Source organism: Nerophis lumbriciformis, linkage group LG32 (genome assembly GCF_033978685.3).
Source record: "Nerophis lumbriciformis linkage group LG32, RoL_Nlum_v2.1, whole genome shotgun sequence".
Taxonomy (NCBI): Eukaryota; Metazoa; Chordata; class Actinopteri; order Syngnathiformes; family Syngnathidae; genus Nerophis; species Nerophis lumbriciformis.
In genome coordinates this window covers 4,639,195-4,663,032 of record NC_084579.2, presented here as the reverse complement: position 1 = coordinate 4,663,032, position 23,838 = coordinate 4,639,195, and the positions used below count along the sequence as shown (strand labels likewise).

Here is a 23,838-nt window from a genome sequence, read left to right as displayed (position 1 = left end):
TGATGTTGCAGCAATACGACCACTGGCGTCCCAACCAGCCCGACAGCTTCTTCCAGTCGGGCGAGGACTGCGTGGTCCTCATCTGGCACGACGGCGGCCAGTGGAACGACGTGCCGTGCAACTATCACCTGACCTTCACCTGCAAGAAGGGAACAGGTGCGTGCACGTGAGCGTTGTTCCTGCAACCTTTGAGACCTGACCTCCCTTTTCGCCTTTGACTTTGCAGTTTCCTGCGGCCCGCCGCCCGCAGTAAGGGACGCACGCGCATATGGCGCCTCGAAGCCTCGCTACGAGGTCAACTCTTTGACGCGCTACCACTGCAATGTCGGCTACGTCCAGAGACACGCCCCCACCATACGATGCCGCCCCAACGGCCAATGGGACGCCCCAAAAGTTACGTGCATGAGCCGTGAGTACTTCCTTGTTTTTTTTCCACATGTCGCACGACCACCTTAAAACCTCTAAAGGCTTAGTGGCCACATGCGTGGACAGCACCTTTTAACTCTTATTTCCAAAATTGTGTACACTACTGAATTGGGGTCTTATGGCCACTTATGTGGACACTTATACTGCCATCTGGTGGTGTCAGAAGAGTATAACATACAATGGAATTTGGGGGAAAAAATTTGTAAAAATAAGAATTAGCATGTCACTAAACATGAAGTACACATTTGTGTACTTATGGACTAAGTACATCATATCAAGAGAGGATTCTTAGTCTTTATTCTAATTAGGGTCCAATAAGCTCAAATAGCAAAGAGAAATGAAAAAGAAGCATGTAAACAAACAGCTTGGGCCGTAAGATGTTAAAGCTTGTATTGAGCGTTGATAGGACTAAGGGGTTGTCATGGTAACTTCCTTTCCCGCTCCGCTACCTCAGCTGCAACCTACCACAATTGGCTCCCTCTTCACCGCCGCACCGGCGAGGTTCGCTCCGACCTCCACACCCACCATGCCACGCCTCGCAATGCCGACCAGAGCTTCCGGAATCCGCTGCCAAGCCGCGTCCAGAGGGACAAACGCCATCAGGAACTTCACGTCACGCACTGAGAGGGCGGCGTTGAGCCAGACCTGAACTATCATGTGACTTAAGCGCCACTGACCAAGTGAGTGCAACACGCCATCATGGCCACGCCTTCAGTGCTTTGTGGGCTTTTATTTTGGTACCAAAAACTGCTGCCGGTTACCTGCTCCCCGTCGACCCATCAGGACGTCCCGCCGGGCTCATCGCCACGGAGACGACCGACTCATCACTTTATTCCTTTCAGTTGGTGCTGCTGGTTTGGACTTTGTGTGCACGTTTTTGTACAGTGGAGGTCAAAGTGCTCACATTGTGATATGACAGAAAGTATATGAAGCCATAAGAATTTAACTTATTCTACTGTGATCGCCATTGAATTATTATAATGTTGTTGTTTCACAGCGCAACACAGCTGGAACTATTGTAGTGTTTGGGAATGTGACTTTTTTTGACCCACTTTTTGTACAAAAGTGACGAATAAATGTTTAATTAAATAAAAGTTTTATCTCAACTAAATCCTGGTTACAAAATCAGGAACTACTTTACGCAGTGGATGTATTTTGCTCAATTGAAAACGCATCGCCGCTAAAACCGCACTTATATACGCAAAAATGGCTGCGTCTAAAATGGAATACTTTAATGAGTACACTTCATTAAGTACACTGTAAAACCATTTATGTTGTTGTGCACTTACGAGGAGTAACGACGGCATATTTACCAAAGATATATGTCAGTGTGCTGTAACACCCAAGACAACAATAAAAGTAAGAAAAGAAATACAAGCAGCAAAATAAGAATACAATAAATTCCAATTAAAACATTCCAACAACCAAAAAAATATATATATCGGTATTAGAGATGCGCGGATAGGCAATTATTTCATCCGCAACCGCATCAGAAAGTCGTCAACCATCCGCCATCCACCCGATGTAACATTTGATCAGAACCGCACCCGCCCGTTGTTATATATCTAATATAGACGATGCAAGGCATTAGTGAGGTTATAAAGCTTTTGCCTGTTAAAGAAAGGAGACGGATCCAATGCAGCACAGACATTCGCGTGCAACGCTGTCACGACCCAGACGCACACCAGTGCGCAATCATATGGGAGCCGCGCTGAGCGCACCTCCAAGCGCGTCTCGCTGCCGGCGACGGCCGGGTATATGGGCCCGACGCTCCAGCGCCATCCATTTTCAGGGCTAGTTGATTCGGCAGGTGGGTTGTTACACACTCCTTAGCGGGTTCCGACTTCCATGGCCACCGTCCTGCTGTCTATATCAACCAGGGTGAGCCCCACCCCTTTCGTGAGCGCACTGCGCGCGGAGTGACCGCTGTTACGCGCCCCCGGCAACAGGGGTGGCGGGCAGGTAAGCTGCGCGGGCAGGTAAGCTGCGCGGGCAGGTAAGCTGCGCGGGCGGAGCGCGCGGAGTGACCCCTGTTACGAGCCACGGGGGTGGCGGGCAGGTAAGCTGCTTACCTGCTGCGCGTGACGCCGGCCGCGGCGAAGGCGGACGAGGCGGGGTGTCGGTGCGGTGGGCGCGGTAGTGACCCTGGACGTGCGTCGGGCCCTTCTCGCGGATCGCCTCAGCTACGGCTCCCGGTGGGGCCCTCTCGGGGGAAGGGGCCTCGGTCCAGGACCCCGGCGAGGCGTCCCTTCTCCGCTCCGTAAAAGTGTCCATCTCTTTTCTTTTTTTTTTCTTCTGTTGTGGCATATGCTGCAGGTGCCTGCTCGTTTTTCGTATGTGGGTAACAACATTTAACTATGTATATATATTTCCCAATTGGTTTAACTGCCACCCGCCTGAATCTATTTAAAATCTAATTTTTTTTTATTTCAACCGCCCGACCCGACCCGACCCGTGGATAAAATCAAATTTTTTTAAATTTCATCCGCCCGATCCGCGGGTAATCCGCGGACTCCGCGGTTGTGCCCGCAAACCGCGCATCTCTAATCGGTATGTAAAAATAAAATAAAATACAAAGTAAAAAAATACAACAAAAACAATTCTAAAATGAACTTTGTTTATATTTGAAGTCGATTTTATTTTCATTTCGAGAACTTCCAATATTTTAGATCAGGGGTTTCGAAACTTTCCACCGCGGGCGCAAATTCTTAAAAGTCAAGTATGAGGGCCCCTTTTTGATGTATACAAAAAAACAAACTTAAAAACAGAAGTTATATACATTTAAAGACTAGCCTTTACGTTATGGATTCCTAAGTATCCATCCATCCATCCATTTTCTACCGCTTATTCCCTTCGGGGTCGCGGGGGGCGCTGGAGCCTATCTCAGCTACAATCGGGCGGAAGGCGGGGTACACCCTGGACAAGTCGCCACCTCATCACAGGGCCAACACAGACAGACAGACAACATTATTCACTGTTATTTTTTAAACATGTTTTATTAATGGAAATGTGTATATGTTGTTCATTATTCAGAGAACAACTCATTACAATTTTATAAATACTAAATTGAGTTAAGATTCACCATCAATTACTGCCACATTTTATTGTTTTTTTTATTACATAAAATATTTAAATATATTCACTGTTATTTTTCAAACATTTGTTTTATTAATGGAAATGTGTATATGTTGTTTATTATTTAGAGAACAACTTATTACAATTTTATAAATAAAAAATGTATTATTTGGGTAAGATTTACCATCAATTAATAGCTCATTTTATTAATTTACATGTTTTTTATTAGATAAAATATAACAATAAATTCATTATCATTATCATTATTAATTATTAGTTTAAAATGTTCAGCTTTTTCTCATTACTTTTTTGCATGTATACTGTTGTTTGTTTACATAAATATTATTTGAAGATACACAACATTTTGACATGTTAGCAGTCACGTTAGGTTGCACAAAGCATAAATAAATAAGTGGACAAACCATACTTGCCAACTCTCCCGGATTTTCCGGGAGACTCCCGAAATTCAGCGCCTCTCCCGAAAACCTCCCGGAAGAAATTTCCTCCTGAAAATCTCCCGGAATTCAGCCGGAGCTGGAGGCCACGCCCCCTCCAGCTCCATGCGGACCTGAGTCCAGTGTGCGCACAGAAGGAGACAAAGCAGAAGAACGAGACCGTAGTCGAAGAGCGCAGGGGAGACACTTCTCCAGGGCCGATGTATGCTCGGGGCAACACCCTTCACCTTACGACTTGAGGGTGAATGATGAGTCCAGCGATTAGTTGCAACTCTTGCTTTATTGATTGCTTGCACACAGCCAATCCAACACAAAACCAACTAGTCCCTCCCTGCACTCATGCTACCGCTCCCTCTCTTCTCTCGCCCACACACTCACTGACGTCATTCACCTCACATGCTGTCACCTATTAAAGGGCCACACACACACACATACTCTACTCTCATAACACACAGTACAGTTAGTAGAACAACTGTGTTTTCATTACTGTGTATTTGATAGGTGCCATTGCCCCGGAATTGTATTGCATTGTACTTTCAAGTACAACAATGAGTAGATGAGTGTTATGTGTGTGTATTAGAGATGCGCGGTTTGCGGACACAACCGCGGAGTCCGCGGATTATCCGCGGATCGGGCGGATGAAATTAAAAAAAAAAATTATTTTATCCGCACGCGGGTCGGGTCGGGTGGATTAATTAGATTTTTTTTTTTTTTTTTTTTTTTTTTTTTGCGGGTGGCAGTTAAACCAATTCGGAAATATATATACATAGTTAAATGTTGTTACCCACATACGAAAAACGAGCAGGCACCTGCAGCATATGCCACAACAGAAGAAAAAGAAAAGAAAAGAGATGGACACTTTTACGAGCGGAGAAGGGACGCCTCGCCGGGGTCCGGGACCGAGGCCCCTTCCCCCGAGAGGGCCCCACCGGGAACCGTAGCTGAGGCGATCCGCGAGAAGGGCCCGACGCACGTCCAGGGTCACCACCGCGCCCACCGCACCGACACCCCGCCTCGTCCGCCTTCGCCGCGGCCGGCGTCACGCGCAGCAGGTAAGCAGCTTACCTGCCCGCCACCCCCGTGGCCGGGGGCTCGTAACAGGGGTCACTCCGCGCGCTCCGCCCGCGCAGCTTACCTGCCCGCCACCCCTGTTGCCGGGGGCGTGTAACAGGGGTCACTCCGCGCGCAGTGCGCTCACGAAAGGGGTGGGGCTCACCCTGGTTGATATAGAGAGCAGGACGGTGGCCATGGAAGTCGGAACCCGCTAAGGAGTGTGTAACAACCCACCTGCCGAATCAACTAGCCCTGAAAATGGATGGTGCTGGAGCGTCGGGCCCATATACCCGGCTGTCGCCGGCAGCGAGACGCGCTTGGAGGTGCGCTCAGCGCGGCTCCCATATGATTGCGCACTGGTGTGCGTCTGGGTCGTGACAGCGTGGCACGCGAATGTCTGTGCTGCATTGGATCAGTCTCCTTTCTTTAACAGGCAAAAGCTTTATAACCTCAGTGAGGTTATAAAGCTTGCGCACCAAACACGAAGCAAGGCCATGGTGCAGGAGAACAAAGGACTTCTTTCATTTAAGGTTTGTGATGAACCATCAAACTCATTCGTTAAAAGGACTCTATAGTAATATAAAGCGAATTTTTCTGGACATTATCATGCAAGAAAAGTTTATTTTTGGGACCGCGATCACCGCGTAATGATTTTTAAAGGTTGCATTACAAACATTTAACTGTCCCATGTGATCAGCCAGTGCGATTGGAAGTCCATGCTCAATTATTGCCTCCGTAAATAAAACTTCGGCATTTATCACATCCAAAGAATCTGTTTGGGCGACGAAAAACGTTGAAAGTTTTCCACTTGTATCGCTAGCAACGGCATTAGACTTGTGTTTTTTTGTCCCAACGTGGTCTTTTACATCGCTAATTCCTCCGTGTCCGATCGAAAAATCTTGTCTGCACAAGGTGCAATTCGCGTAGTTTTCACCCTTTTTTTTTTTTTTTATTAATGAAAAACCCGGAATAGGTTGATGAAAACCGTACGAATTACGGGAAAACCGGAGTAGTTGGCAGGCTCACTAATGCCTTGCATCATCTATATTAGATCGGGCGGATGGCGGGCGGGTGCAGTTCTGATCAAACGTTACATCGGGTGGATGGCGGATGGTTGACGACTTTCTGACGCGGTTGCGGATGAAATAAATTGCCTATCCGCGCATCTCTAGTGTGTATATGTGTAAATAAATGAACACTGAAATTCAAGTATAAAATAAATAAATATATATATAGCTAGAATTCACTGAAAGTCAAGTATTTCATACATATATATATATATATATATATATATATATATATATATATATATATATATATATATATATATATATATACATACACATTATATATACATATATATATATATATATATATATGAAATACTCCAGTTGGTGAATTCTAGCTGTAAACAGGGGCGCCGAAAAGGGGGGGTAAAGGAGACTGATTCTAGGGGCCCATGATGGAGGGGGGCCCAGAGAGGCCCCTAATGATGATGAAATTATAATACAGAAAAAATAATGACACTGTGTTGGGGGCCCTGTAAAGATTCTTTTCATGGGGCCCAAAATCCCTAGCAGCGCCCCTGGCTGTAAATATACTCCTCCCCTCTTAACCACGCCCCCCACCCAACCACGCCCCCCACCTCCCGAAATCGGAGGTCTCAAGGTTGGCAAGTATGGGACAAACTGTTTTATAAAGTCTGACATTGTTTAATGACAAAACAAATATTTCTATAAAAAAAAAACATTTCTAGATTCTACAAGAAAGCGAACGACAAAATTCCTCAGTACAAAAACAAAAATGACATCGTAGCACCTTGAACAACAACAACAAAAAAAAGATTCTTCTCGCTTGTGTCGGTGGACTAAACAAGATAATTAAGTGCCCAGGACCACCAGCGTCAGGCGGGGACTCAGTCCAGACTTCAGACGGGTCAATCCAGACTCCAGACGGGTCCGGATCCAACATGCTGACCACTTTTTGCAAACTGTTCATGGAAGATGAGAGCTAGCTGCTAACAATGCTAACAATGCTAAAGCGTCACAGTTGAATGCGCATGCGCGTGTTTTCAGTGGCGGGCTTTGAAGCAGTAGACGCCGTACAACTTGTGCTTCTTGTCCGGGAAGCCGCTGAAGCGCACCGCCGCCTCGTTGGGGCTGCAGCGGGCGCGGGGGCGGGAGATGGGGTACCGGACGCTGCCGTCGGCCAACCAGCCGCCGTCGCAGCGGTCGTAGCCCAGCAGCTTCCACGCCGCGTACATCTGACCCACCTTGGCTATCTGGCCGCCATCTTGTTGACACGCCCGCCACGCCTCGTCGTACGTCAGCTTGCTGGGATGGATGAGGTAGTACACACTTCCTGAAGTACACATAGTACACACTTCCTGAAGTACACATAGTACACACTTCCTGAAGTACACGTATATACTATTAGTACTGTGTAGTACACACTTCCTGAAGTACATGTATACTATTAGTACTGTGTAGTACACACTTCCTGAAGTACATGTATACTATTAGTACTCTGTAGTACACACTTCCTGAAGTACACATAGTACACACTTCCTGAAGTACATGTATATACTATTAGTACTGTGTAGTACACACTTCCTGAAGTACACATGTATACTATTAGTACTGTGTAGTACACACTTCCTGAAGTACATGTATACTATTAGTACTGTGTAGTATACTATGAGGTAGTACACACTTCCTGAAGTACACATGTATACTATTAGTACTGTGTAGTACACACCTCCTGAAGTACATGTATATACTATTAGTACTGTGTAGTACACACTTCCTGAAGTACATGTATATACTATTAGTACTGTGTAGTACACACTTCCTGAAGTACACATGTATACTATTAGTACTGTGTAGTACACACCTCCTGAAGTACATGTATATACTATTAGTACTGTGTAGTACACACTTCCTGAAGTACATGTATATACTATTAGTACTGTGTAGTACACACTTCCTGAAGTACATGTATATACTATTAGTACTGTGTAGTACACACTTCCTGAAGTACACATGTATACTATTAGTACTGTGTAGTACACACTTCCTGAAGTACATGTATACTATTAGTACTGTGTAGTACACACTTCCTGAAGTACACATGTATACTATTAGTACTGTGTAGTACACACTTCCTGAAGTACACATGTATACTATTAGTACTGTGTAGTATACTATGAGGTAGTACACACTTCCTGCAGTACATGTATACTATTAGTACTGTGTAGTATACTATGAGGTAGTACACACTTCCTGAAGTACATGAATACTATTAGTACTGTGTAGTATACTATGAGGTAGTACACACTTCCTGAAGTACATGTATACTATTAGTACTGTGTAGTACACACTTCCTGAAGTACATGTATACTATTAGTACTGTGTAGTATTCTGTGAGGTAGTACACACTTCCTGAAGTACACATGTATACTATTAGTACTGTGTAGTATACTATGAGGTAGTACACACTTCCTGAAGTACACATGTATACTATTAGTACTGTGTAGTATACTATGAGGTAGTACACATGTATACTATTAGTACTGTGTAGTATACTATGAGGTAGTACACACTTCCTGAAGTACACATGTATACTATTTGTACTGTGTAGTATACTATGAGGTAGTACACATGTATACTATGAGGTAGTACACACTTCCTGCAGTACACATGTATACTATTTGTACTGTGTAGTATACTATGAGGTAGTACACACTTCCTGAAGTACACATGTATATTATTAGTACTGTGTAGTATACTATGAGGTAGTACACACTTCCTGAAGTACACATGTATATTATTAGTACTGTGTAGTATACTATGAGGTAGTACACACTTCCTGAAGTACACATGTATACTATTAGTACTGTGTAGTATACTATGAGGTAGTACACATGTATACTATGAGGTAGTACACACTTCCTGCAGTACACATGTATACTATTAGTACTGTGTAGTATACTATGAGGTAGTACACATGTATACTATTAGTACTGTGTCACTGTGTGTATACTATTAGGACTGTGTCACTGTGTGTATACTACTAGTACTATGTAGTATACTATGAGGTAGAACACACTTCCTGCAGTACATGTATACTATTAGTACTGTGTATACTATTAGTACTGTGTAGTATACTATTAGTACTGTGAAGTATACTATTAGTACTGTGTGTATACTATTAGTACTGTGTAGTATACTATTAGTACTGTGTAGTATACTATTAGTACTATGTGTATACTATTAATACTGTGTAGTATACTATTAGTACTATGTGTATACTATTAGTACTGTGTGGTATACTATTAGTACTGTGTATACTATTAGTACTGTGTAGTATACTATTAGTACTGTGTAGTATACTATTAGTACTGTGTGTGTATACTATTAGTACTGTGTAGTATACTATTAGTACTATGTGTAGTATACTATTAGTACTGTGTAGTATACTATTAGTACTGTGTAGTATACTATTAGTACTGTGTGTATACCATTAATATTGTGTAGTATACTATTAGTACTGTGTAGTATACTATTAGTACTGTGTAGTATACTATTAGTACTGTGTATACTATTAGTACTGTGTAGTATACTATTAGTACTGTGTGTAAGCTATTAGTACTCTGTGGTATATTATTAGTACATTGTAGTATACTATTAGTATTGTGTGTATACTATTAGTAATGTGTGTCTACTATTAGTACTGTGTAGTATACTATTAGTACTGTGTGTATACTATTAAAACTGTGTAGTATACTATTTGTAATGTGTAGTATACTATTAGTACTGTGTGTATACTATTAGTACTGTGTATACTATTAGTACTGTGTAATATACTATTAGTACTGTGTAGTATACTATTTGTATTGTGTGTATACTATTAGTACTGTGTAGTATACTATTAGTACTGTGTAGTATACTATTAGTACTGTGTAGTATACTATTAGTACTGTGTAGTATAATATTAATACTGTGTGTATACTATTAATACTGTGTAGTATAATATTAGTGCTGTGTATACTATTAGTGCTGTGTAGTATACTATTAGTACTGTGTGTATGCTATTAGTACTCTGTAGTATACTATTAGTACATTGTAGTATACTATTAGTATTGTGTGTATACTATTAGTAATGTGTGTCTACTATTAGTACTGTGTAGTATACTATTAGTACTGTGTAGTATACTATTAGTACTGTGTGTATACTATTAGTACTGTGTAGTATACTATTAGTAATGTGTGTCTACTATTAGTACTGTGTAGTATACTATTAGTACTTTGTAGTATAATATTAGTAATGTGTGTATACTATTAGTACTGTGTAGTATACTATTAGTACTGTGTATACTATTAGTGCTGTGTATACTATTAGTACTGTGTATACTATTAGTACTGTGCAGTATACTATTAGTACTGTGTGTATGCTATTAGTACTCTGTAGTATACTATTAGTACTCTGTAGTATATTATTAGTACATTGTAGTATACTATTAGTATTGTGTGTATACTATTAGTACTGTGTAGTATACTATTTGTAATGTGTAGTATACTATTAGTACTGTGTAGTATAATATTAGTACTGTGTGTATACTATTAGTACTGTGTATACTATTAGTACTGTGTGTCTACTATTTGTACTGTGTAGTATACTATTACTACTGTGTGTATACTTCTAGTACTGTGTAGTAAACTATTAGTACTGTGTAGTATAATATTAGTACTGTGTAGTATAATATTAGTACTGTGTAGTATAATATTAGTACTGTGTGTATACTATTAGTACTGTGTAGTATACTATTAGTACTGTGTATACTATTAGTATTGTGTAGTATACTATTAGTACTGTGTAGTATACTATTAGTACTGTGTAGTATACTATTAGTACTGTGTATACTATTAGTACTGTGTAGTATACTATTAGTACTGTGTGTATGCTATTAGTACTCTGTGGTATATTATTAGTACATTGTAGTATACTATTAGTATTGTGTGTATACTATTAGTAATGTGTGTCTACTATTAGTACTGTGTAGTATACTATTAGTGCTGTGTAGTATACTATTAGTACTTGTGTAGTATACTATTAGTACTGTGTGTATACTATTAGTACTGTGTATATACTATTAGTACTAATAGTATTACAAAAACTACAACTGTAGATTTTACGGTAAAAAAACTAGCAGCTCCGTTGGCAGAATTCTACCGTACTGTAAAAACTACAACCGTAGATTTTACAGTAAAAATCTACGACATAATTTCTCCGTAAAAAAACTGGCGTACCATTTTACCGTTTACAGTAAAATGCCTACATTGTAAAAAAAAATTAATCGCATTTTTTATTGTAAAAAAATGGTGGCTCACTTGCCAGAATTATACCTTAAGGAAAAACTTGTTACTGTTTTTCCATTTACAGTAATACACCGTAAAACTATAATTGTACATCGAAAAAAAATTGAAGTGTACATAAAAAAGATAAAATAATCAAACAATTTAGATGTTTGTATTCTTACATATAATCATTATGTAAGAACATGCACATTTCCCGGTGCAGTCGCCCCCTGCTGGCCTGGAGGATACAAGCTTTTTTTTTTTCTCCGCCTGTGGTTTTCGTCAGTGATGTTTCCATGGCGACGCTCACCTTTGTAGTGCGAGGTGAAGCAGAAGACGTCGTACTGGTTCTTGTCCTTTTCTCTCAGGCCGTAGCTGCGGACGCCCGGCGCCGTGTCCTTGCCGCCGCAGGGTTCTCTGGGCGCGGTGATGGGGTACTGGACCGAGCCGTCGCTCAGCCAGCCCGCGTTGCACCAGTCCATGCCCCCTCGCCACGCGCCGCGCAGCTGCTCGACGGACGCCACCATGGCGTCCTGGTCCCGGCAGGCCCGCTCGGCGTCGTGGAAGTTGAGGTTGTAGCGACCCAGGCGAGGGTAGTACGGGAAGACCACGCCTGCGGGTCACACGCCTCGTTATGCTTCCTTACAGTAATATTACACTCCTGTCCTGCAGGGGGAAGTGAGGAGCTTTTTTTTTTGCTCGTACTACTAGTAGTAGTATTATGTATGTATTTGATCCGGGGGCGGGGCCTCACCGTCCAGGTCCAGCGAGACCACAGCAGCGGCGTCTTCCAGGCCGTCGATGACCTCACATTTATATTTGCCGTAGTCCTCCAGGCCGATGTCGGCGATGACCAGGGAGGCGTCCATGGGGGAGGAGCCTCGTAGGTGCACGCGGCCGTGGAAACTCCCGTAGCTTCGCTTGTGGTGATCCATGGCGGCGAACACGTCCACCTGGAGGCCAACGCAATAAGGCGAGGCGAGCGTCACATGACCTACTTCCTTTTGAAAGAGCAACAAACCTCTTTCAGGAAGTCTGACGTCAGTTTGGTCCACTTGATCCTCATCTTGCCACTGGGCGCCGCCGACTGCTCCCTGCTGATGTCACATGGTAACGTGGCGTTGCCCCCCCGCCTCGACGCCACCTTGGACGGATGTGACGTCACCGACAGCCGGGGAGCATTTTCTACCAAACACAAAGAATGTTGACTTCCTGCCTCACCTCACGCTAAAGCACTTTCATGCAAAGTCAGCACAATAAGAGCTACATGGTAGTTACATGTAATAAAAGTTACATGTAATAAGTTACATGGTAGTTACATGTAATAAAAGTTACATAGTCGTTACATATAATAATTTACATAGTAGTTACATGTAATAAAAGTTACATAGAAGTTACAGGTAATAAAAGTTACATAGTCGTTACATTTAATAAGTTACATGTAATAAAAGTTACATAGTAGTTACATGTAATAAGTTACATAGTAGTTACAGGTAATAAAAGTTACATAGTCGTTACATGTAATAAAAGTTACATAGTAGTTACATGTAATAAAAGTTACATAGTAGTTACATAGTCGTTACATGTAATAAATGTTACATAGTCGTTACATGTAATAAATGTTACATACAGTAGTTACAGGTAATAAAAGTTACATAGTCGTTACATGTAATAAAAGTTACATAGTAGTTACATAGTCGTTACATGTAATAAAAGTTACATAGTAGTTACATAGTCGTTACATGTAATAAATGTTACATAGTTACAGGTAATAAAAGTTACATAGTCGTTACATGTAATAAAAGTTACATAGTAGTTACATGTAATAAAAGTTACATAGTAGTTACATAGTCGTTACATGTAATAAATGTTACATAGTTACAGGTAATAAAAGTTACATAGTCGTTACATGTAATAAAAGTTACATAGTCGTTACATGTAATAAAAGTTACATAGTAGTTACATAGTCGTTACATGTAATAAAAGTTACATAGTAGTTACATAGTCGTTACATGTAATAAATGTTACATAGTTACAGGTAATAAAAGTTACATAGTCGTTACATGTAATAAAAGTTACATAGTCGTTACATGTAATAAATGTTACATAGTTACAGGTAATAAAAGTTACATAGTCGTTACATGTAATAAAAGTTACATAGTAGTTACATAGTCGTTACATGTAATAAAAGTTACATAGTAGTTACATGTAATAAAGGTTACATGTAATAGAAGTTACATAGTAGTTACAGGTAATAAATGTTACATAGTCGTTACATGTAATAAAAGTTACATAGTAGTTACATAGTCGTTACATGTAATAAATGTTACATAGTTACAGGTAATAAAAGTTACATAGTAGTTACAGGTAATAAAAGTTACATAGTCGTTACATTTAATAAGTTACATAGTAGTTACATGTAATAAAAGTTACATAGTAGTTACATGTAATAAAGGTTACATAGTAGTTACATGTAATAAGTTACATAGTAGTTACAGGTAATAAAAGTTACATAGTTGTTACATGTAATAAAGTTACATAGTAGTTACAGGTAATAAAAGTTACATAGTTGTTACATGTAATAAAGTTACATAGTAGTTACATAGTCGTTACATGTAATAAATGTTACATAGTTACAGGTAATAAAAGTTACATAGTCGTTACATGTAATAAAAGTTACATAGTAGTTACATAGTCGTTACATGTAATAAATGTTACATAGTTACAGGTAATAAAAGTTACATAGTCGTGACATGTAATAAAAGTTACATAGTAGTTACATAGTCGTTACATGTAATAAAAGTTGCATAGTAGTTACATGTAATAAGTTACATAGTAGTTACATGTAATAAAATTTACATAGTCGTTACATGTAATACGATTTACATAGTAGTTACATGTAATAAAGGTTACATGTAATAAAAGTTACACAGTAGTTACATGTAATAAAATTTACATAGTAGTTACATAGTCGTTACATGTAATAAAAGTTACATAGTCGTTACATGTAATACATGTTACATAGTTACAGGTAATAAAAGTTACATAGTCGTTACATGTAATAAAAGTTACATAATAGTTACATAGTCGTTACATAGTTGTTACATGTAATAAAAGTTACATAGTAGTTACATGTAATAAGTTACATAGTCGTTACATGTAATACATGTTACATAGTCGTTACATGTAATACGATTTACATAGTAGTGACATGTAATAAAGGTTACATGTAATAAAAGTTACATAGTAGTTACATGTAATAAGTTACATAGTCGTTACATGTAATACATGTTACATAGTCGTTACATGTAATACGATTTACATAGTAGTTACATGTAATAAAGGTTACATGTAATAAAAGTTACATAGTAGTTACAGGTAATAAATGTTACATAGTCGTTACATGTAATAAAAGTTACATAGTAGTTACATAGTCGTTACATGTAATGAAAGTTACATAGTAGTTACATAGTCGTTACATGTAATAAAAGTTACATAGTCGTTACATGTAATAAAAGTTACATAGTAGTTACATATAATGAAAGTTACATAGTCGTTACATGTAATAAAAGTTACATGGTAGTTACATGTAATAAACGTTACATAGTCGTTACATGTAATAAAGTAACATGGTAGTTAAATGCGATAAAAGTTACATGGTAGTTGCATGTAATTAAAGGTACATAGTTGTAAATGTAATACAAGTTACATGGTAGTTACATGTAATAAAGGTTACATGTAATAAAAGTTACATAGTAGTTACAGGTAATAAATGTTACATAGTCGTTACATGTAATAAAAGTTACATAGTAGTTACATAGTCGTTACATGTAATAAAAGTTACATGTAATAAAAGTTACATAGTAGTTACATATAATGAAAGTTACATGTAATAAAAGTTACATGGTAGTTACATGTAATAAACGTTACATAGTCGTTACATGTAATAAAGTAACATGGTAGTTAAATGCGATAAAAGTTACATGGTAGTTGCATGTAATTAAAAATACATAGTTGTAAATGTAATACAAGTTATATGTAATAAAAGTTACATGGTACTTACATGTAATTTACATAGTAGTTACATGTTATTAAAGTTACATGGTACTTGCATGTAATTAATGTTACATGATAGTGACACGTAATTAAGTTACATGTATTCAAAGTTACATAGTAATTACGTGTAAATTAAGTTGTATGGTAGTTACATGTAAATAAAGTTACATAGTAGTTACATGTAATGAAAGTTACGTAGTAGCAATATGTAATACAAGTAACATGTAATGAACATTACCTGTGGTTACATGTAATTAATGTTACATGATAGTTGCACGTAATTAAAGTTACTTGATAGTTACATGTAATTAAAGTTACATAGTAGCTACATATAAGAAGACTTACATGGTAGTTCCATGTAATAAAGTTGCTTGTATTAAAAGTTATATAGTAATTACATTTAAATTAAGTTGTTTGGTAGTCACATGTACATAGTAGTTACATGTAATTAAGTTACATAGTAACATGTATATGAAGTTACATAGTAGTTACATGTTTAAAAAGTTACATGTACTTCAAGTTACATAGTAGTTACATGTAAAAAAGTTACATAGTAGTTACGTGTAAAAAAGTTATATGGTAGTTACATGTACTTGAAGTTACATCGTAGTTACATGTATTCAAGTTAGTTGTTGTCCAAGTAGAGATAATGTTATCCTGCAGAGCAGCAGTTCCCCACATAGAGCTCTTATCTGATAAGGTGATGCAGGACAGGGAGTCGAGTGTTGGGAACGAGACGCAGTAGAAACCTGGAGAGACGCTGGCTCACCCGTCACATAGATGGTTCTGGAGTGCTCCAGGTCGGGGTACAGCGTGTCCAGGTGCTCGGCTGCGGCCAGAGAGATGAAGGCGAGGAGCAGCGCAGGAATCATCATCATCATCATCATCACTTCACAATGCACCTCTGAAGGCTGCAGCTACACACACACACACACACACACACACAGGAGGACTGTGATGTCATCACTTATCCACGTCATCACACCATCTGCTCCTTCACACACACACACACACAACTACACAACACTGCAGCTTGCTCTCCATTGCACACTGGCAGTGTGTGTGTGTAAAATACTACACAACTTCTTTGAAAATAGAATCATTATTGTTACCAAGACAACCTGACAACACAAACACATTTATTTGACTGATCTTGAAATGACACCCAAAGAATAAATGACCTAAACAAATCACGTCCACAATAACCTTCTCTGTGCACACGTGTGTGTGTGTGTGTGTGTGTGTGTGTGTGTGTGTGTGTGTGGGAAAAGTGTAGCCATTCGGATCGATGGAGACCCCCCCCCCCCCCTCCTCACAACCAACCTTATCTTCATTCTTTACGTACCAGAGTGCTGATGTGCTGCTCCTTGTGCCAACCCAACTTCCTGCACTCAGCAGAACCTCTCTGCAGCACACACACACACACACACACACACACACAGTACACAGTTTTAATGGGACAAAAATGTGTATCAAGTATTGTACATACTGCATGTAAAACACATACAGTATAATATCATATATATATATATATATTAGGCCTGTCCAGTGGTTAATTTTGAATCCAATGAATCAAACTCTTGACCTGTGATTAATCAATCAAGCAGGGTTAATCACAGTTTATCACTTGCTTAAAATTCGATTAAGAAAATATCCAAACATTTGGGTACAAATGCAATTTGGTTGTCAGAACGTCATACATTGTCCGCTTGTAAGTACTCCGTGTGTGTGCGCTGCCGAACATGCTAGTCTCATACCTGCCAACTACTCCGGTTTTCCCGTAATTCGTACGGTTTTCATCAACCTATTCCGGGTTACGGTTGCAGTGATAAAAAATACGGTTTTTCATTAATTTAAAAAAAAAAAAAAAGGGTGAAAACTACGCGAATTGCACCTTGTGCAGACAAGATTTTTCGATCGGACACGGAGGAATTAGCGATGTAAAAGACCACGTTGGGACAAAAAAACACAAGTCTAATGCCGTTGCTAGCGATACAAGTGGAAAACTTTCAACGTTTTTCGTCGCCCAAACAGATTCTTTGGATGTGATAAATGCCGAAGTTTTATTTACGGAGGCAATAATTGAGCATGGACTTCCAATCGCACTGGCTGATCACATGGGACAGTTAAATGTTTGTAATGCAACCTTTAAAAATCATTACGCGGTGATCGCGGTCCCAAAAATAAACTTTTCTTGCATGATAATGTCCAGAAAAATTCGCTTTATATTACTATAGAGTCCTTTTAACGAATGAGTTTGATGGTTTATCACAAACCTTAAATGAAAGAAGTCCTTTGTTCTCCTGCACCATGCATATGCGCTTTGGCCTTGCTTCGTGTTTGGTGCGCAATCCTGTCGGCTGTATTTCACAGCACGACATACTGTTAAAAGTGTTTATACTATTTATGCTTTCAAGTCCAAGTTGAAGAAATCTTGTTAAATGTTGACAGCATAACTACCAAAATACAGAAGTATGTCCTTAATATTTTTGCAGTGCTATTTCTGTTGAAAAGTTCAAATGATTACATTAGAGATGTGATGTGCCACTTTTCAAGTGTGATGGCTTCAATTAATTTTCATTAATTTTTCATATTTTGAATTCTTTTGAAAGGCTTACAAAAAAACTACATTTGAATTGTAATTCCATGCTATTGACAGGACTATTAATTTTAATGAAGTTAGCTTACCATGTTTACAGTTGATAATTGTGATAGAAATGTGAATTTTAGGCACAGAATATTTTTTACAATTGAACAAGGCAGTAGATTATACAAGCTTGGACAGAAAGTTAATAATGACACCAATTTTTTTTTTAATGGAATTGTTTAGTACTGTTTTACCATTTGTTTACTGTAAAAAGTGTTTGTACTGTTTATACTTTCAATTAACAAATTGAAGTCTTGTGAAAGGTTGACAGGATAACTGGCATTAACTGTCAAAATAATTTCAAACTATTGAAGTTAGCTTACAGAATAAACATGTCAATCAACCCATATGATTTTTGCTGTAATATTTTTGTTTTGAAAAGTCACTGTGACTGATAGAAAAGTGATGGTTTTAGCAACATTTTAACCTGTCTGAATGCTAATAATCATTTTGCGTCGGGGGGGGCGAAGGAACCCGCCACCAGGACTTTGTCCTGGACCTACCGGGGCCTGCGGCCCTTGGACCCTGGCTACTAGGTTTTTCTGATTTCAAAAGTTGGCAGGTATGTAGTCTGCTCGTAAAACATAAAAAGAAAAGAAAAAAGAAAAAGAATGTGGAACTGGTACTTTTCAAACAGAGTATAGTACCATTTTGGACTAGTACTGGTATACCGTACAACCTTAATATAGATATATACACATATATACAGTATATATATATATAGTGTGTGAGTGTGAATGTTGTCTGTCTATCTGTGTTGGCCCTGCGATGAGGTGGCGACTTGTCCAGGGTGTACCCCGCCTATTAGCGATGCGCGGATAGGCAATTATTTCATCCGCAACCGCATCACAAAAGTCGTCATCCATCCGCCATCCACCCGAACTAACATTTAATCAAAACCGCACCTGCCCGCCATCCGCCACCCGCCTGTTGTTATATATCTAATATAGACGATGCAAGGCATTAGTGAGGTTATAAAGCTTTTGCCTGTTAAAGAAAGGAGACTGATCCAATGAAGCAGAGACATTCAATGCGTGCCACGCTGTCACGGCCCAGACGCACACCAGTGCGCAATCATCCGGGAGCCGCGCTGAGCGCACCTCCAAGCGCGCTCGCGCCACTCAAACTGCTGCAGGCAGCTGTGTTCTATCTTGTTTTAACATCCTGTGGCACTCTTCTGGGATCACGGCGGACAAAACTGCTCATGCTCAGGGTGTTTGTGGAGTTTCGGGGTTTTGCACAAATGTGACGCACCACGTTAGATGTCCCGGTTTTGTGACTGTCGTAGACATAAACAGCGTCGCAGCTCTTGCAAATCACGTAGCCAGCATTACTATCATCCTGATTTACAACCTCATAAAAACGAGTCCACGCTGAACTTTTCTGGTCTTTTTTTCCCTGGTCTTTAGTATTCCTTTTTTTAGTTTGTCACGTACCACGTTTGCTGCCGGCGTTGCCATCTCTTTTTTTCTTCTTCTTCTATTGTGGCATGCTGCAGGTGCCTGATGATAAATAATTGCCTGTTTCAAAGAGTGCTGCTCGTTTTTCGTATGTGGGTAACAACATTTAACTATGTATATATATTTCCGAATTGGTTTAACTGCCACCCGCCTGAATCTATTTAAAATCTAATTTTTTTTTATTTCAGCCGCCCGACCCGATCCGCAGATAAAATCTAATTTTTTTTTATTTAAACCGCCCGACCCGCGGATAATCCGCGGACTCCGCGGTTGTGTCCGCAAACCGCGCATCTCTACCGCCTATAGAGTTGAAAGTCCGTGTTGCTCGGCGACAGCCCCAAAACATCACTGCTCTCGAGAAGATCTGCATGGAGGAATGGGCCAAAATACCAGCTACTGTGTGTGCAAACCTGGTAAAGACCTCTAGTAATCGTTTGACCTCTGTTATTGCCAACAAAGGTTATATTACAAAGTATTGAGTTGCATTTTTGTTATTGACCAAATACTTATTTCCCACCATAATTCACAAATAAATTATTTAAAAATCCTACAATGTGAATTCCTGGATTTTTTTCCCCACATTCTGTCTCTCACAGTTGAAGTGTACCTATGATGAAAATTACAGACCTCTGTCATCATTTTAAGTGGGAGAACTTGCACAATTGGTGGCTGACCAAATACTTTTTTGCCCCACTGTATATATATATATATATATATACACTGTATATCCATCCAACTATTTTCTACCGCTTGTCCCATTTGGGGTCGCGGGGTTGCTGGAGCCTATCTCAGCTGCATTCAGGAGGAAGGCGGTGTACACCATGGACGAGTCGCCACCTCCTTGCAGGTATATATGCATACTTGCCAACCTTGAGACCTCCGATTTCGGGAGATGGGGGGGGGGGGGGGGGGGGGGTTAAGAGAGGAGGAGTATATTGACAGCTAGAATTCACCAAGTCAAGTATTTCATATATATATATACAGGTAAAAAGCCAGTAAATTAGAATATTTTGAAAAACTTGATTTATTTCAGTAATTGCATTCAAAAGGTGTAACTTGTACATTATATTTATTCATTGCACACAGACTGATGCATTCAAATGTTTATTTCATTTAATTTTGATGATTTGAAGTGGCAACAAATGAAAATCCAAAATTCCGTGTGTCACAAAATTTGAATATTACTTAAGGCTAATACAAAAAAGGGATTTTTAGAAATGTTGGCCAACTGAAAAGTATGAAAATGAAAAATATGAGCATGTACAATACTCAATACTTGGTTGGAGCTCCTTTTGCCTCAATTACTGCGTTAATGCGCCGTGGCATGGAGTCCATGAGTTTCTGGCACTGCTCAGGTGTTATGAGAGCCCTGGTTGCTCTGATAGTGGCCTTCAACTCTTCTGCGTTTTTGGGTCTGGCATTCTGCATCTTCCTTTTCACAATACCCCACAGATTTTCTATGGGGCTAAGGTCAGGGGAGTTGGCGGGCCAATTTAGAACAGAAATACCATGGTCCGTAAACCAGGCACGGGTAGATTTTGCGCTGTGTGCAGGCGCCAAGTCCTGTTGGAACTTGAAATCTCCATCTCCATAGAGCAGGTCAGCAGCATGAAGTGCTCTAAAACTTGCTGGTAGACGGCTGCGTTGACCCTGGATCTCAGGAAACAGAGTGGACCGACACCAGCAGATGACATGGCACCCCAAACCATCACCCAACCATGCAAATTTTGCATTTCCTTTGGAAATCGAGGTCCCAGAGTCTGGAGGAAGAGAGGAGAGGCACAGGATCCACGTTGCCTGAAGTCTAGTGTAAAGTTTCCACCATCAGTGATGGTTTGGGGTGCCATGTCATCTGCTGGTGTCGGTCCACTCTGTTTCCTGAGATCCAGGGTCAACGCAGCCGTCTACCAGCAAGTTTTAGAGCACTTCATGCTTCCTGCTGCTGACCTGCTCAATGGAGATGGAGATTTCAAGTTCCAACAGGACTTGGCGCCTGCACACGGCGCAAAATCTACCCGTGCCTGGTTTACGGACCATGGTATTTCTGTTCTAAATTGGCCCGCCAACTCCCCTGACCTTAGCCCCATAGAAAATCTGTGGGGTATTGTGAAAAGGAAGATGCAGAATGCCAGACCCAAAAACGCAGAAGAGTTGAAGGCCACTAACAGAGCAACCTGGGCTCTCATAACACCTGAGCAGTGCCAGAAACTCATCGACTCCATGCCACGCCGCATTAACGCAGTAATTGAGGCAAAAGGAGCTCCAACCAAGTATTGAGTATTGTACATGCTCATATTTTTCATTTTCATACTTTTCAGTTGGCCAACATTTCTAAAAATCCCTTTTTTGTATTAGCCTTAAGTAATATTCTAATTTTGTGACACACGGAATTTTGGATTTTAATTTGTTGCCACTTCAAATCATCAAAATGAAATGAAATAAACATTTGAATGCATCAGTCTGTGTGCAATGAATAAATATAATGTACAAGTTACACCTTTTGAATGCAATTACTGAAATAAATCAAGTTTTTCAAAATATTCTAATTTACTGGCTTTTACCTGTATATATATATACATCCTGAAAATATGCAAACAAAACTGTGTTTAGATAATTGATACTTCAAACTTGCATAAATAAATCTTAAGGAATATAACATAACTTGGCTTCTGAGAGCTTCAAAATGTAATGAATAAAATGCTAAAGTTGTTGATAAACAAGCAATTATTCTAATAATTAAATATGGTCATTTTAAATGAATTATTATGATAATTTAAAACTAATTATTTCAAATATGTTTATTTTAATGTATAATTCTATGGCTGGACGTAATAAGGAGTCAGAAAAAATACAATAAATGTTGATGTTTTTAGCAAAATATAGTAAAAATGTATTTAGTTTTTTTTTTGTTTTTTTTAATTAATAAATATATTTATTTTTAGGTAAGATAAACATAATAATACAATTTATCTCTAGTCTGGATGATTTAGTTCTTGTCACCCTGTTGTCCTCCTGTAGTGAAAAAAGGCTGTCCTCACTCAGGTCCGCATGGAGCTGGAGGGGGCGTGGCCTCCAGCTCCGGCTGAAAATCGGGAGATTTTCGGGAGAATATTGGTCCCGGGAGGTTTTCGGGAGAGGCGCTGAATTTCGGGAGTCTCCCGGAAAATTCGGGAGGGTTGGCAAGTATGTATATAGATATATATACACAACATCCCTAAAATGTACCTAAAATATATACTTTTCATACATTTTTCCAGCTGTTAGAGTGTGTGTGTGTGTGTGTGTGTGTGTGTGTGTGTGTGTGTGTGTGTGTGTGTGTGTGTGTGTGTGTGTGTGTGTGTGTGTGAGACATCCTCTAAGAGGACTGATGAACCTCCATCTGTGTGTAGAGTAAACACTTCTTCACAGGCCAGCGGAGTGTGTGTAATTGTGTGTGTGTGTGTGTGTGTGTGTTAAAGGTTGTGTTTATCGGCATGGAACACATCAAATACAACCAAGTGGACACAACATGTGCATGCACTCACACAACACAACACCACAAAGTGGTTAGTTGTTGATGTTTAGCTTGTTTTTTCTTAACCGCCAGCATATTTAAACTATGAACTGAAACAAAACAGCACAACTTGTCCAAATGATCTGCTAATAATAAGTCTTGTTGTTTTTAGCGTGTGATTAAATAAGCAAAATGACTTAAAATTGAGACGACTGACGTTGGCAAGGAGCTACAATAGACACCAAAGTGCACCATTTTGCTTTAATGTCCAGAATAACGAAACAAATAATGCACTATTTATTTTTTCCTAGGCCGGCCCCTCCCTGGAAAAAGTTTGGACACCCCCGTTCTAGAATGTTCCACTCCTTTTTTGGTGAGACTTGTTCCGCTCTTTTGCTCGCGAATGCGCTCCGTTAAACTCTTGTTTACATTCCACAAAGTTCCATGACCTCCATGCAGCCCACCTGCTGCCATCTTTGTCTCTCATCACCTGCAGGATGCTTCCATTTTCTAATAAATATAACTCTCATCCCAGTAGTAGAATAATGTTTTTAAATAGACTTAGGCCCTATCTAGTGAATGCTAACGTGCTAAAATAATGAAAACATGACGGCCCGCCGGACATGAAGATTGCGGCGCTGTGAGACGGAGATTATAAATTAGATCAGGGGTGCTCATTACGTCGATCGATAGCTACCGGTCGATCTCGGAGGGTGTGTCAGTCGATCACCAGCCAGGCATTAAAAAAATAGTCCTAAAAATGAGCGATCATAAATCTTCACTATGACGTCACTTTCGTCACTTGATTGACATTCAC

General features: G+C 39.6%; 2 protein-coding genes and 1 long non-coding RNA gene across 6 annotated transcripts in view; 2 read left to right on the top strand and 1 right to left on the bottom strand.

Annotated features, from left to right (window-relative positions):
- LOC133574465 (brevican core protein-like) overlaps positions 1–1,531 on the top strand; it is a 62,571-nt gene extending 61,040 nt beyond the window's left edge. For both annotated transcript variants that reach the window (XM_061926621.1, XM_061926620.1), the window contains 3 exons: positions 12–156; positions 227–409; positions 881–1,531. In XM_061926621.1, the coding sequence (XP_061782605.1) occupies positions 12–156; positions 227–409; positions 881–1,050 (498 nt within the window). In that variant the 3' untranslated portion in view covers positions 1,051–1,531. The remainder of the gene's footprint in view (positions 1–11; positions 157–226; positions 410–880) is intronic.
- Positions 1,532–6,695: 5,164 nt separating this feature from the next.
- The window catches only part of hapln1b (hyaluronan and proteoglycan link protein 1b), a 29,056-nt gene continuing 11,913 nt past the window's right edge, over positions 6,696–23,838 (bottom strand). The window contains exons 1-6 of one of the 2 annotated variants that reach the window (XM_061926813.2): positions 16,745–16,779; positions 16,191–16,338; positions 12,387–12,550; positions 12,120–12,318; positions 11,676–11,978; positions 6,696–7,370 (exon numbers count right to left, since the gene is read on the bottom strand). In XM_061926813.2, the coding sequence (XP_061782797.1) occupies positions 7,081–7,370; positions 11,676–11,978; positions 12,120–12,318; positions 12,387–12,550; positions 16,191–16,308 (1,074 nt within the window). In that variant the 5' untranslated portion in view covers positions 16,309–16,338; positions 16,745–16,779 and the 3' untranslated portion in view covers positions 6,696–7,080. Of the gene's footprint in view, positions 7,371–11,675; positions 11,979–12,119; positions 12,319–12,386; positions 12,551–16,190; positions 16,339–16,744; positions 16,827–23,838 lie in introns of those variants that run through there. The other variant, XM_061926812.2, reaches the window with a different exon arrangement.
- Positions 7,014–23,555, top strand: LOC133574623 (uncharacterized). 2 transcript variants are annotated; one of them, XR_009811413.2, is made up of 3 exons: positions 7,014–7,356; positions 23,333–23,394; positions 23,462–23,555. It is a non-coding gene; the product is annotated as an uncharacterized lncRNA (long non-coding RNA). The 2 variants fall into 2 exon arrangements; XR_012049270.1 differs by having other exon boundaries at positions 23,333–23,555.